This window comes from Pungitius pungitius, chromosome 11 (assembly GCF_949316345.1).
Source record: "Pungitius pungitius chromosome 11, fPunPun2.1, whole genome shotgun sequence".
NCBI lineage: Eukaryota > Metazoa > Chordata > Actinopteri > Perciformes > Gasterosteidae > Pungitius > Pungitius pungitius.
The window spans coordinates 19093819-19112497 of NC_084910.1; the positions used below are offsets into that span (position 1 = coordinate 19093819).

The 18679-nt window shown below is 51.1% G+C and overlaps 2 protein-coding genes across 4 annotated transcripts; one reads left to right on the top strand and one right to left on the bottom strand.

The window, feature by feature from the left end:
• Positions 1–1231: 1231 nt before the first annotated feature.
• Positions 1232–5592, top strand: LOC119197018 (ankyrin repeat domain-containing protein 34A). Its single transcript, XM_037452896.2, has 2 exons — positions 1232–1369; positions 2032–5592. Exon 2 carries the CDS (start codon positions 2110–2112, stop codon positions 3679–3681), a length of 1572 nt encoding a protein of 523 aa, XP_037308793.1. The 5' UTR covers positions 1232–1369; positions 2032–2109; the 3' UTR covers positions 3682–5592.
• A 76-nt stretch (positions 5593–5668) lies between these two features.
• iqgap3 (IQ motif containing GTPase activating protein 3) lies at positions 5669–17860 on the bottom strand. 3 transcript variants are annotated; one of them, XM_037452893.2, is made up of 38 exons: positions 17651–17860; positions 17333–17420; positions 17031–17187; positions 16524–16601; positions 16375–16451; positions 16232–16299; positions 15914–16027; positions 15660–15838; positions 15497–15578; positions 15246–15409; positions 15004–15091; positions 14748–14911; positions 14202–14362; positions 14003–14118; positions 13758–13921; positions 13376–13466; positions 13096–13263; positions 12883–13025; positions 12603–12773; positions 12362–12445; positions 12100–12171; positions 11956–12025; positions 11665–11873; positions 11426–11578; positions 11166–11329; positions 9893–10117; positions 9664–9804; positions 8920–9004; positions 8606–8838; positions 8263–8395; positions 7982–8084; positions 7756–7897; positions 7591–7678; positions 7298–7510; positions 7008–7171; positions 6804–6929; positions 6501–6609; positions 5669–6411 (listed from the first exon to the last, which is right to left on the bottom strand). In XM_037452893.2, exons 1-38 carry the CDS (start codon positions 17670–17672, stop codon positions 6298–6300), a joined length of 4923 nt encoding a protein of 1640 aa, XP_037308790.2. In that variant the 5' UTR covers positions 17673–17860; the 3' UTR covers positions 5669–6297. The 3 variants fall into 3 exon arrangements, 2 of the variants coding, with proteins under 2 accessions (XP_037308790.2, XP_062421471.1); XM_062565487.1 differs by having other exon boundaries at positions 16375–16601; XR_009957060.1 differs by having other exon boundaries at positions 6394–6411; positions 6644–6929; positions 16375–16601.
• Between the last annotated feature and the right edge of the window lie 819 nt (positions 17861–18679).

Sequence of the window (18679 nt, forward strand, 5' to 3'; positions counted from 1 at the left end):
AGGAGCAACGCTGAAGTTAAGCGTGTTGCCCGAGGACACATGGACATGCTGGAAGGAACCGCCGGTTCGACCTGCTCGCCACTCACCCACAGTGACCCAAAAACACACATATACTGAGAGATGTATATATATATATATATATATATATATATCACATGCATACATACATGTACATACACATCCATCTATTTTAATGTCTTTCCATATAGAACACATATATACACAGTGGTCTCTGTTAGCGCTGCCTTTAGCTTGTAGACGTGCTGAAGGTCAACTGGAGCATCAGAAGGGCATTGAAGGGACTTTACCGGGCTGAGTACGTCACAACCTGCTCATCTACTGGGATGTAAACACACAACCATCTCTAGGGGTTCACAGGGTGGTCCAAAGAGAGGAAACATCCAGCGGGCGGTCAAAGGACAACGGCCAGACGGGTCCCACGTGATAGAAAGGCAACAGGAAGTCAAATGACCACCTGTCACCACCAAGGACACACAACACCATCTCTGAACGCACACAACTCGTGGAACCTTGCCGAAGATCTACAGCAGCAGAAGAACACAAGGGGCCTCCTGTCAGCTAACAACAAGGAAACAGAGACGTCAACTCACTCACTCGCACCACAACGGGACAATAACACAGGACACACGTCTCCTGGTCTGATGAGTCTCACTTTAGCTGCACATTCAGATGGTCGCAATGTGCAGCATGAAGGCATGGATCCATCCTGCTTCAGCCTGCTGCTGGTGTGATGGGGGGGGGGGTATTCTCCTCTTAGTAGACGCTGAGTATGGTTTAGATGCTGCAGCCTACTGCAGTGTTGTTCTGACCATGTCCAGCCCTTAATGACCACAGTGCACCATCTTCTGCAGGAGGATCATCTCATCTCAAACGTGACAAGGAGGTCACCACATCTCAATCCAGTAGAGCTCCTTTGTGGTGGAAGGACGAACCTGTGTGATGCTGTCACCTCGATGTGGACCAACATCTGTGAGGAAGGTGTCCATCACCTTGTTAGTAAAACACCAAGAATTAAGAAGAAAGGAGGTCCAACCTTCCACTCATAAGGGGACCTGATCAAGTTACATATATGTGTGTATATATAGATATATAAATAGATATAATATATATCAGTAAATATGTATGTCAATGATATGAAACTGTTAATATTCAAACTTCAAAGATGTGGAGGGGGGGCAAGGTTGGAGGGGGGGGGGGCGTGAATCTGTGCGGCTCAGAGGAGGAGGAGGAGGAGGAGGAGGAGGGTCGCTGCAGCGCCTCCGTCAGTCGTTTCGACAGTCGGCACCATCAGTACCGGTCAGTCCGATGATGAGGATGGTGAGGATGAAGACGCTTCTTCAGCTCGGTGGTAAGAAAAGACAAAGATCTCCGCATGTCCTCCTGTTTCCTTCATCATGCCTCCATCTTCACCAGCTGCTCCCGGTGCGCGCGCGCGTGTGTGTGTGTGTGTGTGTGCGTGCGCGTGCGTATGGGTATACGGTTGAGATAAGACGCCGTGAAGCCAGCAGATGTGGCGGTTTGACGATGATGATGATGACGATGATAATAATGACGATGAACAGAAACGATCTTTTTCTGTGTGTGTGTGTTGTCCACGGACACACGTGCACGACCCACACACCTGCACGTTCCGTTAACTTCGCTTCCGGTGAGTAAATATAGAAATCACTGCGTCAGGGCGGCGGAGTGACGTAGTAACCCGGTGAACACCGCATTCCACCACAGTGTTCTTCTTCATCGTCATCATCATCGTCATCACGTGTCTCTCAGGCTCCACCTCAGACGAATTATTAGAATTTAACTGGTTTTCTACTTCAGTTCAGTATCAGTTCAGTTGTTCTTCATCACAAGTACTAATTCCACTAAGGAAGAAATGTATCAGTACACAATGTATTTGCATTATTATGATTTGGGGAGATATATCTATAGATATATAGATATATGTATTTATGTATAAACCTATATCCGTCCTCCTTACCTCTCCTGGTCCCCCCCCCCCCCCCCCTACAGGTCTTGTGACTCCTCGCGGAGGCCGGGCTGTTGGTGTGGAGCCGGCTTTCATTGCTCGGGAGGCCTGAGCAGAGCATCATGGGAGATGGAGGCCCCCTTCAAACGGAGGGCAACGCCCTCCTCAAGGCCGTCTTCCAGGGAAAGCTTCGGCTCACCCGCCTGCTTCTAGAGGGCGGAGCTTACATCAACGAGGGCAACGACCGCGGCGAGACCCCCGTGGCTGCCGCATGCCTGGCGGGCTACGATGACCCGCTGACCCGGCAGAGAATGGTTCGGTACCTGCTGGAGAAAGGCGCTGATCCCAACATCCCCGACAAGGGCGGCCGCACGGCGCTGATGCACGCCTGCGCGGAGCGGGCAGGGAAAGAAGTGGTGACGCTGCTGCTGGAGAACGGAGCGGACCCCAGCCTGAAGGACTACGCCGGGTCCTCCGCCCTGGTTCACGCCATCAACCGGGGGGACCGCGACACCCTGCAGGCGCTGCTGGACGCTTGCAAGGCCAAAGGCAAGGAGGTAATCATCATCACTACCGACACCTCGCCCTCCGGCACAAAGAAGACCAAGCAGTACCTCAACGCACCCCCCTCGCCCTGCATCGTGGAGAAGTCCCCCCCGGCCTGCATGTCGCCCTCCGAGGTGGAGATCGGCACTACCTCACCGGCGGAGGGGGAGGAGGGCGTCTTCAGCTTCGCACTGGCCTCGGCGCTGCCGCTGCCATCGGCTCGCCCTCCGGGAGAGAAGAGGCCGCCGCGCAAGCTGCTGAAGAGGCTGAACTCGGAGCCGTGGGGCCTGGTGGCGCCCTCGGCGCTGGTCGGGGCTCCTCCGGAGCGGGACGAGGAGGGGAGGCATGACTTGGACAGGACCATCGCCGAGTTCAACGGCCTCTCCGTCACCGAGCAGTCGAGGCCCCTGTTGTCGCGGCGACACAGCATTGAGACCCATGACCCCTGCTCCCCCAAGCTCATGGACCGGTCCTGCTCCGAGGACTACGGCGCCCTCTCCGGTTCCTCCTGGGCCGACAAAGTCCAGCAGCACCAGATCCTGTACCGCAGGAACACGGCGCCGGAGTCCCAGGAGAACGCCGGGGGGGCGGCCGCGGCGGCCCGCGCCCTGGCCCACCCCAAACTAACCCGGATGGAGCACTACGAATCGGACACTCACCTTTGCCCCGAGTCCGGTCCAGGGTCCCCAGACTCTGGTCGGGTCTCGGTGGAGCGGCGGCGGTACAACGCCTCCCCGCTTTCCCTGGTGCCCAGCTCCTCCAGGGAGTCCCTGGAGAACATCCCTTGCTCCGTGTCGCCTATTGCCCTGCGCCGCCGTCCACCGGGGCTGCTGGAGCGCCGGGGATCCGGGACTCTCCTCCTGGACCACATCTCGCACACCAGACCCGGCTTCTTGCCGCCGCTCAACGTCAACCCCCACAGGCCCATCCCTGATATCCGGGCCAACGGCAGGCCCGGCGGCTCGCCTGTCCACGCCGGGCTCAAGCTGCTGGTCCCCGTGGCCCCCGCCTCACCCAAACGGGGCCCAGATTTCAAGACCAAGAAGAAGCTGACCAGGAGGCACTCCATGCAGACCGAGCAGATGAAGCAGCTCTCCACCTTCCGGGAGATCCTGGCAGAGAAGGTCGCCGAGGCCCATCGGGATTGATGTCGGAGCGAAGCATGATAGGTAGCCTCGGAGACATTTTAGAGTGGTGACGTACCGCGTCATTTAAACCATGACCTCTGAGCAATCAACAAAAACACCTAAAAGAATAAATGTAGAAGTTCTGCCTCATGTTTTATCCCCTAAAGAAGAATGTTTTAACACCACTGGACTCAACAAGGACTAGTTAATCTCTAAACTAGAACTGTCACGCCTCAACACAAACATCTCTGACTGGATCTTAAATGTTTGACAGTTTCAGAGGAGAATAAAACATATTTCCTGCTAACCACAGAAAACCTTATATTTAAGAACCTTCATTACAATCACGACAGAGATCCATTTCTACAGAGGCACAATTTGCACTGAAGTCCATTTGACTCTAATCAGCTGGTGTCCTGATTGAAGAACGTGATGACGTGTGAAACTACGTAAGCATTGACACCATCTACTTGTTTCAGTGTAAATGATGCAGAGTTCCTTTGACTTGAGTGTTTTTACATTTTTGAAACATCCCCCGACCAAGGTTATGACCTTTAACTGTTCAGAGGCGAACTTTGGTTTTATTGTGTTTCCAGAAGTTGTGCAGACGATATGAGCCCAAACTTTGTTGAGAGTGTACATACTATAAAGAAGCGTTTGTACTGTAATGTCAAGGTTTAAGCACTTTGCCTGGTCGCCCTTTAGCGTAGGAACCGGACCAGGTTCCTCCTCTGTGGGTCCAGGACGGACAACACAAAGCATAAAGAATTCCAGATACTAAATACCAGAGCGGGAACATTTCAATTGCTCCTATATGGCTCTCAACATGTCGACAGCTGACAGCGCTAACTGCTAACGTGTCAGCTCTTTCAGTCATGATCATTATAATGATCATAATCTCAAATGAAAGAGTTAATAAAGTTCTATGTTAGCTTAACGCTAGGCTAGCTCTGCCGCTTAGAGTGGAGAGTTCAAGCAGCGCAACCTCCTCCATGTTGGAGTCTGCACCCAATCGGAGGTCAGCGCTGCGTCTTATTGGTTGACAATATGTTCCGATTGACTGATAAATCACTACTAATCTAATATTTATAATATTTATTTATAATTCAATTAGGTTTGCTGGGATGTTTTAATGAACTCTGCCTCGCCGACTGATTAATGCTAACCATTTACACACAACGGAATGTCTGTTTCTACAGCGTTCCTTATGTTTCACAATTCATTTCATTATCTCGGATAAGCTGGGCCAGAGGTTCAATACTAATTGCAAATAAATCCAATAAACAACTGCAACATGAACCGTAGAGCTGATGAAACTAAGCTAGCTGCTTATAACAGCTAAAATCATAGACTATGCACTTTCCTGCATTTAGCTTGTTAGCTAGCAGAGTGCTACCATGCAGGTGCCTCCACAATTACTTTCATTCAGAGGCTCAAAACTATGATTATAAATATTTCAGATTCTTGTTAAATCAAAAGGCACTAATTATCTTTTCAAAGCTAAAAAGAAAGTTAGCAGCTAATCCAGCTAAATGAATGAATTGTTTGAATGATTTTCTTTTCCTTTACCCTGGCTTCCATTGGTGATTTTTTTGCTTAGCTAGGATAACGGTCTCCCACTAAGCTAGGTGGAGAGTCCACTGGTTCTCGTCTTTGTGCTAAGCTAGCTAAAGCTGTACTGGACACACAGAGGAAAACATCTATTGACAATGTCTAAAAAACGTTAACTGGATTCGGTCTGATGCGGTTTAACCGGGACTGATGAAGGTTATTTTGGTATTAACCAGACTCAAACTGGTCCGAAGTGGATTGAACCTGATGAACCCGGAAAGGACCATCTAAACTAAAGGAAACTTATGAAAACCTGTTCTTCTTCCTTTGCTCTGATTGTAACTCAAACTGTGGAATAAAAACGTTGCTTTATGACCAACACTCACTGGTGCAGAGTTCAGATTTGGCGGCTAGTGGTTTCTGCCCACCGATTGGCTGCTGGAAACATGTTGAAGAAAGACCATTGGCCAGATGTGGTGATGTCAGAGGACAAAGCCGCTTTCTTACTTAGATTTATATCGCAAAGTGCAAGTTAAATAATTAATCAATCAATCCAAAATATAGTTTTATAAATAGCTTTAATATTATTCTTATAATATATAGAATAGACTTGATTTGAGGGGAATCATGTCACATGGCATCACAATGATCTCTTTAAAAAGTTAATAAGAAAAAAAGAAAAGAAAAAAAGAAACACATTTGAAAGTTTCATTTCAGAAAAAAACAAAGAGAAAGTGACAGAAAGTATTTACAGTTATTGATCAGCCGACCGTTATGGTTCAGGAATCGGTTCACAATCAACCAATTTTCCTAAATTAAACTTCTGTTCGAGCTGCAACTAAGAACTACAGAGTTCTTAAAAATAAAACTTAGTCTATATATTTAAACTCTCAGCTAGTGTTTATACGTGTGGTGAGATCTAAAAACACGTCTTATGATTATTTATGTGTAGTAAAGTAACATGACAGAACGAACGATGTCATAAGTGTTAAAAATAATTTGATTAGTTTAAAACAAGGCTCCTGTAACCCTGTGTGACATATAGGAGTGTAAAACACACAAACAAAAATACACATACACACACACTCATTTCTTGAAGAACTTCTTGTTGAGGAGGAAGATGAGCAGGTTAACATTGACCTTCGCCTTGTCAAACATCTTCATCACTGCAACGCCTTCATACTGCAGCTGGAGCAGGTCCTGGGGGGGGGGGGGGGAGACGACAGACACACACACACATCAGTGGCTACCCTCTAGCCGCTGGGCTCAGTGGCTAGCGCGCTTGTTACCTGGTACTTGAGGAGGACTTCTTCCATCTGGACTCCCAGGAAGCGAGCTTTGATGCTGAAGCTTCCTCTCTGAGGAGCAGCCATGATGTCGAACACGACGTTCTTGAACCTGCAAGAGTTAAACCTAGTTGTGTGTCTCTTACTGTGTAGATGGGAGCTCCTCTATCTCTAGCAGCCGTTGTGTAGTTGTGTGTCTGGGAGCTCCTCTATCTGGAGCAGCCGTTGTGTAGTTGTGTGTCTCTTACTGTGTGGATGGGAGCTCCTCTATCTGGAGCAGCCGTTGTGTAGTTGTGTGTCTCTTACTGTGTGGATGGGAGCTCCTCTATCTCGAGCAGCACTCCCTTCTCCTGCAGCCGGGCGGCGCTGTAACTCAGAACAAGAATCTTCTTCTTGCCCTTGCTCTCTGCCGTCTTCTTATTGGTTGATTTACTGCAACACACAACCAACCCCAAAATTTGACCTTTGACCTGTGTGTGTGTACCGGTTTGCCTTTCTGCGTGTCCTCACCTGTTGGTGGTCAGGTTGTCCAGACAGGAAGTGATGTAATGCCTGTAGTAGTCCACCTGTTCGCTGTGGAAGCTGCTCTTGGCCTGCAGGCTGCCGAGCGTCTGGCGGAGCTTCTGTAGCTCCGCCCCCCGGCGCTGACGGCGTAGACGCTGCTGACGAATGTCCTGTTGGGGGAGAAAACGTTAAACCCGACCGTTTTGCTGGAAATATCAATTAGATAAAGTGACTGATTCAACATTTAGAGTGAATAAAATATCGCTGTGAAGAACAGGAAGTGCACGTCTGCTCACCTTGGCGATCATCCGAAGGATCTGGTCTTCAGCTTTCGGCGGCCTCAGGACCCCGAGTCCCTCCAGGCGACGGAGGCACCTCAGGATCCTCCTCTTCTTCTCCTCCAAACTCAGGTTGCCGTTGGCGACAAGCGACTGGTTCCTCTTCATCTTCTCGGGGGTGCGCGCGTCCTGCTGAGCTCGCCGCCGGACCAGCCAATCGTGGCTGGCTTCCTGGGGAGGGGGGAGCGAGGTTCACGTCGGGTGTGTGGACCCATGTGAAGCCCTTCCTGAGTGTGTGCGTGTGTGTGTACCTGGTCATGTGACACAGATGCTCTCAGGATGTCGCCCAGAGAGTCACCTGACTGAGTCCTGATGACATCGATGATCAGCTGCTTCGTGCTGAAAAAACCCAAATAAACCAAAACTATTTAGTGAGAATGACGAGTCACAGAGAGGCCCGTTGTAGGTGAACCCACCTGAGCAGCAGTCCTCTGGCGTCTGGTTTGTCGTTGGACTCGTTGAAGATGTCAAACTTGTTGGTGAGAGTCAGAGAAACCTCCATCTTGCTGCTCTGAGACGGACCGGACTCTGACCCCGGATCAGCTGGAGGAGACTCGCCTGAGGAGCAGAAAGCACACAGCTCAGACCCAGGTTCACACAGCTAGCCAGAGAGTGATAGAGTGGTACCAGCAGGACCAGCACCGATGAGGTCCTGCAGGGTGGGAACTGATCCCAGGTCTTTCAGGAGCAGACGGAGAGGGTCCGAGGGGTCCGGACACAAAACCTCCTGGTGGTCCAACAACAACTAAACAAAACAACAACAACACAGAGGATTTGATATGGACCTCAAAGCGGCATTAGAGTACTAAGAACAAAACGTTAATGTACGAGTTACACCAACGTGGTGTTTAGACCAGGACCAGGTCTACTACGAGACCAGGACCAGGTTACTACTAAGAGTCAGACCAGGACCCAACACACACCTGGTGGGTGTTGATCAGCTCGCTGACGGAGATGTAGACGACAGGTTTGTTGAGGATCAGAAGCTCAGAGTATTCGTCCATGTTGAACCGCTCCTCTGGTTCCGGAACGTCGCAAACGCACAACAGGAAGTTCCTGTCAAACACACAAAAACAGGAAGTTCCTGTCAAACCGGCTGGATTCCAACAGTCCAAAAAGTAACCCCCTAACGTCTATTCCTATCCACCTTTCCTTGACCTCTATGGAAAACGTCACGGGGTCAAGGAAACATGGCTAAAAGAGTTGATGAGGAGTTGTTTTAGTGGCTCGCTCTACACCCAGGGCTCAAAAGGTCCGGGCTCTGACCTGAACTTGAGGTGGGTCTGGCTGATGTACTGGTTCAGAGCCTTCACGTGGTACCCGTCTCCGTGGAAGTGCTTGTTGGCGGCGGCGTGCTGCAGCGTGCGGGCCACCGAGCCCAGGATGTGGCGCTGCTCCGGCTGCAGGGCCGAGCCGGCGGAGCGGTCCACAACGTCGAACCCGTCCGGGGCCACGATGGCCGGGTTCATGTAGCGGTAGTAGACCAGGTTACCCACGATCTGAGGGGGAGGAGCCAGGGAGACATGAAATCTGAAAACGCTGGGGCCCAATGGGTGAGGCTTCGAAGCCCTGCAACGTACCTTGTAGAGCTCGTCCTCGCTGGCTTCCGGGAACTTTTCCCTCAGAGCGTCTCTGAGGACCTTCGCTGTGTAGCGCAGGCCGTAGCTAGAAGACACCATGCAGCGCTTTAGAAACAACCACAAGCTACAAGGGCAACAACCCAAAGAAACCTCAGTGAGACACAAGAGTACGTGGTGGAGGCTTACGGTAGCTAGTGGGGGTGAATGGGTGGAGGCTTACGGTAGCTGGTGGAGGCTTACAGTAGCTGGTGAAGGTGAACGGGTGGAGGCTTACGGTAGCTGGTGAACGGGTGGAGGCTTACAGTAGCTGGTGGGGGTGAACGGGTGGAGGCTTACAGTAGCTGGTGGGGGTGAACGGGTGGAGGCTTACAGTAGCTGGTGGAGGTGAACGGGTGGAGGCTTACAGTAGCTGGTGGAGGTGAACGGGTGGAGGCTTACAGTAGCTGGTGAAGGTGAACGGGTGGAGGCTTACAGTAGCTGGTGGGGGTGAACGGGTGGAGGCTTACAGTAGCTGGTGGGGGTGAACGGGTGGAGGCTTACAGTAGCTGGTGGAGGTGAACGGGTGGAGGCTTACAGTAGCTGGTGGCGGTGAACGGGTGGAGGCTTACAGTAGCTGGTGGGGGTGAACGGGTGGAGGCTTACAGTAGCTGGTGGAGGTGAACGGGTGGAGGCTTACAGTAGCTGGTGGCGGTGAACGGGTGGAGGCTTACGGTAGCTGGTGAAGGTGAACGGGTGGAGGCTTACGGTAGCTGGTGGAGGTTGGAGGTGATGGCCTGGAGGACTCTGTCCGTGAGGTTCTTCAGGTTGACGATGGCGACATCGATGCGTCTCTGCACCTCGGGGTGACTCAGGGCGTCGGCAGGTGAGACCTCGTAGGGCAGAGAGCTGGGGGGACACCAACAGGTGAGACCTCGAAGGTAAGGCTTCATCACAACGTGAACTCTGAGCCCCACCCCATAGACATCTACGGCACCTCTTGTGTCCCGTCTGGGTCTCGGTCTGGTTGATCCAGGTCTTGTAGACCTCCACCGGGTCGGTCCTGATGCAGAGGGTCCGGTCCAGCAGGACCCCCCTCAGGGCCGGACCCAGAGACTCCCGCAGGCTGCTCTGACCCCGGGCGTTTCGGTAGAAGTTCACCAGCATGCGGATGACGGGGGGGTTTCCTGTGACCACGTCCTGAGGCCGCTCCACCTTCAGGCTGACGCAGTCACACGGGTCAGTGCGTTTGTCCGGGTGTGTCTCACCTGACCTCGTGTGTCTCACCTGATCTTGTGTCTCAGGTTGTGTGTCTCACCTGATCTCGTGTCTCAGGTTGTGTGTCTCACCTGATCTCGTGTGTCTCACCTGATCTTGTGTCTCAGGTTGTGTGTCTCACCTGATCTTGTGTCTCAGGTTGTGTGTCTCACCTGATCTTGTGTCTCAGGTTGTGTGTCTCACCTGATCTCGTGTCTCAGGTTGTGTGTCTCACCTGATCTCGTGTGTCTCAGGTTGTGTGTCTCACCTGATCTTGTGTGTCTCAGGTTGTGTGTCTCACCTGATCTTGTGTGTCTCACCTGATCTTGTGTCTCAGGTTGTGTGTCTCACCTGATCTCGTGTGTCTCAGGTTGTGTGTCTCACCTGATCTCGTGTGTCTCAGGTTGTGTGTCTCACCTGATCTTGTGTGTCTCACCTGATCTTGTGTCTCAGGTTGTGTGTCTCACCTGATCTCGTGTGTCTCAGGTTGTGTGTCTCACCTGATCTTGTGTGTCTCAGGTTGTGTGTCTCACCTGATCTTGTGTGTCTCACCTGATCTCGTGTCTCAGGCTGTGTGTCTCACCTGATCTTGTGTGTCTCACCTGATCTTGTGTGTCTCACCTGATCTCGTGTGTCTCACCTGATCTCGTGTCTCAGGCTGTGTGTCTCACCTGATCTCGTGTGTCTCAGGTTGTGTGTCTCACCTGATCTTGTGTGTCTCACCTGATCTCGTGTCTCAGGCTGTGTGTCTCACCTGATCTTGTGTGTCTCACCTGATCTTGTGTGTCTCACCTGATCTCGTGTGTCTCACCTGATCTCGTGTGTCTCACCTGATCTCGTGTGTCTCACCTGATCTCGTGTCTCAGGCTGTGTGTTTCACCTGATCTCGTGTGTCTCAGGTTGTGTGTCTCACCTGATCTTGTGTGTCTCACCTGATCTCGTGTCTCAGGCTGTGTGTCTCACCTGATCTTGTGTGTCTCACCTGATCTCGTGTCTCTGGTTGTGTGTCTCACCTGATCTCGTGTCTCAGGCTCTGGGTGAACAGCTGCAGCAGCAGGAAGGCCTCTCTGCTGTCAGAGCCGTAGTTAAACAGACTGAAGACCAACATCTCCATGAAGGAGGTGGAGCGGCTCTGAGGCATCAGGAAGATCAGCTGGGCCAGGTACAGGGGCTGGGTCTGAAACCATAGCAACAACACACCTGGGTACTACAGGTGTATGGTGTGTGTCTCACCTGCAGCAGGTGGAACAGGGCGTATGTGTGAGAGACTCACCTGCAGCAGGTAGAACAGATGCTGGTAGGCCTCCAGTTGGCCCCTCCTCTCTTTACTCAGAGCCTTTAGTCCTTTACTTCTCTCCAGGTCCATCATGTCTGACAGCTGCTCCTTGTTCTTCTTGGTCAGCTTCTTACAATGAGACACCACTTCCTGTCCGAGGGAGATGTGCTGATGAGGACAGACCCTGGCGAAGTGCGAGGCCGGTGTGTGGCGTTGGGTCACCTGCAGTGCGTTACCTGCAGTGTGGCTCTGTTCCGGACCAGCAGGCCGATCTTCAGGTCCATCACGTCCAGGTCCGCCTCCAGCTGGTGGTTGAAGCGGATGCTCCTCACCACCTCCTCCCTCAGGCGCAGCTGCTCCGCCTCTTCTCTGATGTCAGCGTCGCCGAGGTCGAGCAGGTGAACAAACTTCCTGACCACAGACAGGGGGGGCGTGGCCGAGTGCACTGAGACAGGAGAAAGCAAGGTCCATCAAAGCTGTGACCAATCACAGGCGATGGCTCGTTAGCGCCTCGTTAGTCCACTCACCCAGCATCCTGTACTCCTCTCGGGCTCTGTTGGCTCTGAAGAAGGCCTGGATCTTTACCACAGCACCCACCTGTGGACAGAGGCAAACGGGCTGTCCTCAGACCTGTTCCAGCAGTGTGGATGTGAGGAACCAGGACAACTCACATGACGTCTTAGGAAGCTCAGGCGGGCCTGATATTTCCTCCTTGCTGACCACATCTTCACGAAGGACTGGATCTGTGAAAAAAAACCTGACTTTAACATTTGACCTCTACAAACAGCAAGTTTTATATTTAACATTGCAACAATTTAACACTATTGTGCTTCTGTTTCCATGGTGATCTTTGTGAGTCCTTGAAGCTCTGAGACATAAAAAAAAACAAGCAATCATCAGCTGTAGTTGGAGTCATTGTGATCTGGGCGTTACCTTGACAACGGCTCTCCAGTTTAGATAAAGAAACTGCAGCCGGTGCTTGTACGCCTCCTGCTGGACAAACCTCCTCCAGTGGGACTGAGCACAGAGAAGGAAAGACCAGTTCCGAATATAATACAGTATAATCTACGTAGTATACGATAGAAACAGAACACGTAACATAGCATAATCCAGATGGTAATAACGGTCTCACAACCGGCCGAGCCGCTGACACCACACCAAAGTGTTTTTTCACCTGGATGGTGAGGACAGCCGGCGTCTGACTGCTTAGGAACCGCCGCCGGGCCTCCAGCTGGCCCCGGAGCAGGAACCCTCGACTGAGCGCCTGCAGGCGAATGACGAGGGCGTCTCTGCTCCTCCAGAGCCCGCTGCGGGCGTGCGAGTTAGAAACGCTGCTGACTACTTCCTGTGGGCGGGGGTCACATGACATCACAGATCATACAGGATCACTGCAGGTAGGAGTGCGTGCGTGTGTGTGTGTTTGTGTGACCCACTGACCCTCGGATGGGCCTCACCTGTATCTGGTGCCGGTCCAGGAAGACGCTGTTGTTCACAAAGCCGCTGGGTTCCTCCCAGCTTCCCTCCAAGCGGCTCAGGTGCAGGAAGTAAAACGAGCCGTCGTCCAGCTGGACTCGAACCCACGGACTTCTGTTGTCTCCTGAACACACAGCCACAGGGGTCGATGTTTGTCGTCGTTGTGAGGGCGATAAAGGGGAAGGTGAGGCTACCTGCGAGCGTCCTGGCCCTCATCACGCCGTACAGCTCTCTCTGGTAGTCTGCAGCGCAGCAAGGAACCACGGCCTGCAGCCCGACCTCAGGGAGGGTCAAGACCCGCAGAGTCTGGTTCACCTTGTCCTCCTTCACCGCCTGGTTCACTGCAGCTAGTGAGAGACACACTGAAGAGAGAGCGCACACACACACACACACACACAATTAATCAATAACACAAGTTTTAAACAAATGACCACTTATCAAAACCGATCAATAAATCCTTCAAGCAGAACTCACTCTTCAGAGTTCTCTGACTCTGCTGATTGGCTCTCCTCACAACCTCCTGGATGTCAGCCAACCACAACTCGGCTCCTGGGTCTCTGCTCACCTGATTGGACAGAAGCAGTTCAGCTTTAAAAAGGAAACACTCCATGTCAAACGTCACAGTTCCGCTTCACAGTGAGGCGTCGGTTTGAATCCCTGTGGTTCGCTACTGTGTGAACTTTGGTCCTTTCTGCAGGTCCATAGTGAATAGAGCCTCCATGCGGTCAAACCACAGTCTGGTGTACTCCCACCGCAATCTCCATCCCACCGCAGACCACGCCCCTAAATAACTTTTGCCATGTAAGCCCTTAAAAGAAGCTGTTTCGGGATGCTTCCACCAGCCCTCCCTGGCTACCTGAGCTTTGTGCTGCTGCGCTCTGGTCAGCAGCGTCAGGTATCTGCGGGAATTGGCAGGTAAGACCTCCTCGACACAGCAGGACGGCAGCTGGAGAGCAGAGAGCAGCTTCTGGGCGTCTCCTCTAACCAGCGCCTCGTTAACCAGACCGACGGACAGCAGCTCTGGGGGTCAGGGAGAAAGGTCAAGCAGAGGCCAGAGGTCACAGTGTGTGTGTTTGTGTGTGTGTGTGCGTGCGTGCTTACGTTGGTGTTCGTCTTGCACAGAGTTGTTGACAGAGTTGATTCCTTCCTGCAGCTGATTCCAAGTCAGCAGATCTCTGCTCACCTGCTGCTTCACACTAACCAGGTGCTCAAAGTACCTAACAATGACATCATCAACTTGCCTGATGTGGGCGACTTTATTGGGATCACCTGTAAAGTGAGCTCAGGTGTAGAGTCTCACCTGTCCAGCAGGGAGGGGTCCACGTCAGAGAGCCCCGCTGACGGACTGACCAATGAACAGCCAAACCGCTGCAGATGTCCCGCCTCCACCGCCTGATTGACGAGAGCTACGGCTGACAGCATCTCCACGGCAACAAACAGCTCCTCCTGCTGAAGCTCCCCCTGGTGGGTGGGTATATATATTTATTAATTACAGACTAACCAGAGGAACTACCTGGACATTGAGATCTGTGCATGAAACACTGTTGAGTCAGTAATAAAAAGCTGAAATTACTGAATTGTTGTGTCCTTAAGCATTTTTGTTGGTTTTAATTAAAATGTAAAGTCTTTCCTGCTCCAGCATCATTGTTTTGGTTACCATTAAAATGTGTTTGCATGCTGTGATATTATATAAGTATATTATTACTATTAATTGATATATTAACTAATATTTAACTATTAAATATATATATGCAATAAAACGTTCTTGATTTGGGCTGTATGTAAGTTGTGACGGAGGGTGAGCAGCCCCTCCAGCTGAGAGCCACAGGTGTATCTGCAGGTGTACCTGGGCACTCTGTCGCTGCAGCAGCTGCAGCTCTCTGTGATAAAGACTCGCAGCCAATGGAAACACTTCAGGAAGCTCGAGGTCAGAGGTCATCAAGCAGCTGACGGTGTGTCGGGGGTCACTGAGACGCAGCGAGGCGTTGACACTCTGCACCGCTGCATGTACTGACACACACACACACAGCGCGTTGTCAGCGGGGGGAGCTGAAGGGGCGTCAGGGTGGGGAGCTGAAGGGGTCTCCGCATGTGTGCCTTACTGGTTCGGGCCCTCTGGGCGTCCTGGTTGGCGACGGTCACACCTTCTTGCAGCTCATTGGGCTCCAAAGGATCCACACAGCCCTCTTTCTGGGGTCAGAGGTTAAACCTGTTGTCGTAATGCGTCGTGTACACACACACACACACACACACACACTACCCAAACGTCTATATGTGTAAACGTCTATGATCCTAAGTACTCGTGTGTATGTGTGTGTGTGTGTGTGTGTAGAATACTTGGTACCTGTGCGGTCTGCTGGCGGTCTGCTGACAGCTGGTCCAGGTACCAGGGCCCGTTATCAGTGCGCAGGCCCCTCAGGGCCAAACATGGCTGCTGCAGAGCGGCGAGCAGAGACTGTTCATCGGCAGAGTCCAACGCCTCGTCCACCTGCTCCACCGCGAAGCGGACTGACCGCCAATGGGATCCAAACCACCAGTATCAATCCGCGATGATCAATAACGATCCGTGATGATGTCAGATGCTCAGAGACTCACCGTTGATCATGTTGATGTTTTCCTGGATTTCTTTCCGAGTCAGAAACTCCTCGTAGATGTCCTTCTGCTCCTGATATACACTCTGAAACACACACACACACACGAATAATAAGTCAAACGTGGGAGGGACCGGGGCAAAGTGCTCCGATTGGTCCTCTCTCACCAGGTTGGCGGCCAGCTCCTTCTTCTTGTCTCTGGCCTGCTGCAGAACCTCCTGGTAGAGACTCATCAGCACCTCCTGCAGGTCTGAGATCTGCGCGTTTGGGTTCTTCAGAGCCACCGCCGTGACCTCGACCTGACCCTTTTCCACCGCCTCGTTGATGGCGATCACCGCCGCATGGCCTGAAGGGAAACACCGTTATTCTCCTCCCCGTCACCATGGTGAGCTCTCGGCCCGGTCGGCTCGCCTCTCTCTACCTGCCGCTTCGTCCTCTGACAGCTCGTTGGCCAGAATCCCTCCGATCTTGTTGAAGGCCGGCATCTGGATTCCATATTTGTCCAACTCAGACTTCATGTTGTTGATCTCCTCCTCTGAACACACACACACACACATATATGACTGTCTGCAGTGTTTCCACTACCATTACAGACTGACACCCCCCCCCCCCCCCACATTAACTGTTCTGTCCATCTATGCACGTGGCACCAGCACCAGCAGGCAGACCAATAACCCCCCCCCCCCGCCCTAAAGATGCAAACCCAGAGGAAACACTGGACTGTGAGGACACTATTCACCTGTGAACTTGACCTTCCCTTCGAGGTCGTGGATCTGAGGAGCCAGACCCAATCTGTACAGGTACAGGCTGTGGGAGAGAGAGAAGACCGGTGAGAGACAGAAACACGGGTGGAGGGACAGGCAGACGAACCGGGGAGCTCACCTGAGTGCGTGGATGCAGTACACTGCTCTCGGCATGTTCTTCTTGTCGTACACGTCCGTAGTTTCCGGATGGAAGATCTGAAAACAACAAGCGGTGATCAATACACCGATATGCTGACCAGTACTCTGACCGGTACTCTGACCACTAACCGCTGGCAGGCCGAGTGTCGTCATGGCGATCCTCCAGTGGTTGATGTTGTCAGTGTGACGGAACTGAAGACCCACAGCCTGATGGTATCAATGAAAGCGGTTACTGACAGGAGCGGTTACTCCCCCAGGAGCCGATAGGGAGGACACATCGGATCGATCCTTTGTGGCCCAGCGTATCACAGAGTTCACTTTTAAACGTTAATATAATTCACTAGAATATCTACCAATATAAATGGTATAATAGAATATATAACATCACATCTTAGTTTATGAAATCACAAAAGTCACGTGACATTGGCAACTGATGTCATGTTTTTAAGATCGGAACAAACCGCTCTTATAACGTTAACTCTGTCATGCTGCCCCCCCCCATACAGCACCCTCACGTCAGAGACCGCAGACCTGGGAAGACCAGCCCAGGTCTACAGAGGCTGGAGGCTACAAGGATGCAACACAGCTTGTGTGTGTATATGTGGTACTATGTTTGTAGGAGTGTGTGTGGGGTACCTGGTAACGAAGCTGATCCGCGTCGTATATCTTCTTTAGGCTCACAGCCTTCGGGGCGAATCGATGACCCAGCTTAGCCAGAACCACTCCGTTCCTCAGAGACTCCTCCAGCTCCACAGGAGCAGGAAGCTCCTCCCCCAGACACGCCTCCATCCACCTGAGAGAGGATGTCATCAGTGATGGAACATCATGAAACCTGGGCAGACCAGTTCAGACATCTGCTGCAGGTATGAGCCTCCAGAGGAGAAACAGCTGGGTGGACCAGGAGGATCAGGGCCTGGTCTAGAGTGGACCTCACTGACCTTTTAGCCTCCTCCAGCCTGCACAGGTACTGATAGGCCACATTCTGGACCCTCTGCTCATCCATCTGCTCTGCTGTGAGGCGCTCATCTGACACACACACACACACACACACACACACACACACACACACACACACACAATTAGTATGTACATGAGGAATACTAAAAAGATAATCCACATCTCATTAACGATAGATGAATTCATCTCAATATACACCATGTGATCAGTTCAAACACGCAGGTGACAGATCAATAAGAGCACGAGTTGCGTTCACACGGTAGGGCAGTGAAACACGAAGAAGACGCAGTTTGACTTACAGCGTGCGCAGCAGTCCGCCATGTTGTCGCCGTGTCTCCGTCCCCTCTCGGTGCTCTCCCCGGTGAATGAAGCTGAAGTCACGTCTCTCCGCCGTTCAATACAATCCGTAAAAAACAGTGTGCCACTCGGTTGGTTCTCCGATTCCAACGTTAACTGTCCGCCGCTTGGAGCTGCTTCCGGTCGGAAGTTTGAAAAGCTCCCGCCGCTCTCTGATTGGCCGAAGGACGTTGCTGGAATGTTGTGACGCATTTCAATGTGTTCTGTGTATTTTGTGTTTGCATCTTTTAAATGGACATTAATGATAACTTCATTGTAAAATCAAAAAAGCATCAGATATCTCATAGCATTCACTAATTATTCACTTTATTACTCTTTTTCTTTATTACTTTTTAACTCGCCTCGCCCCTCGTATTGCCATGGCAACGGAGTCTCCTCGGTGGCACGTAGCTCGTGTTGCTAGCTGCTCCATTAGACACGTCATCACGTCAGTTAGCATAAGACAGCTCCGCATGAAGCTTCACACTGCTACAGCCAAGCTAGCAGTAGCTAATGCTAACAACAACTATGACGTTGAGGGTAGCATTCTGCTAACTAGAATGCAATTACGTTTTTATGTTTTATAACTAACAGTTTAACTGGTTGTTTCTTAAAAAACAAACACAAGTTATTTAAAACTGTTTATTTGCATTAACAGACATTTAACTTAAATTTTCTTTATAAAAGCTCTTATCTAAAACAATTTGTAAATCAGCTAATTTGATGACATTGCACTTTCTTGTTTCTTGCTCTTCTGAGTTTGTTTCCTTATTAATGAACTTAAATGAACTTATTGTAAGTCGCTTTGGATAAAAGCGTCAGCTAAATTATGTGAAATGTAATGTAATGTTACAGTATCATTGTTACTTAGTAAAATTCATTCATTCATTGTAAACATTTTCGATATATTAGATTTAAACACAAATACATTTACAATACATATTATTATTAATATTAAGAAAAAAACTGACTTTAGTCAGACTAAAATCTCA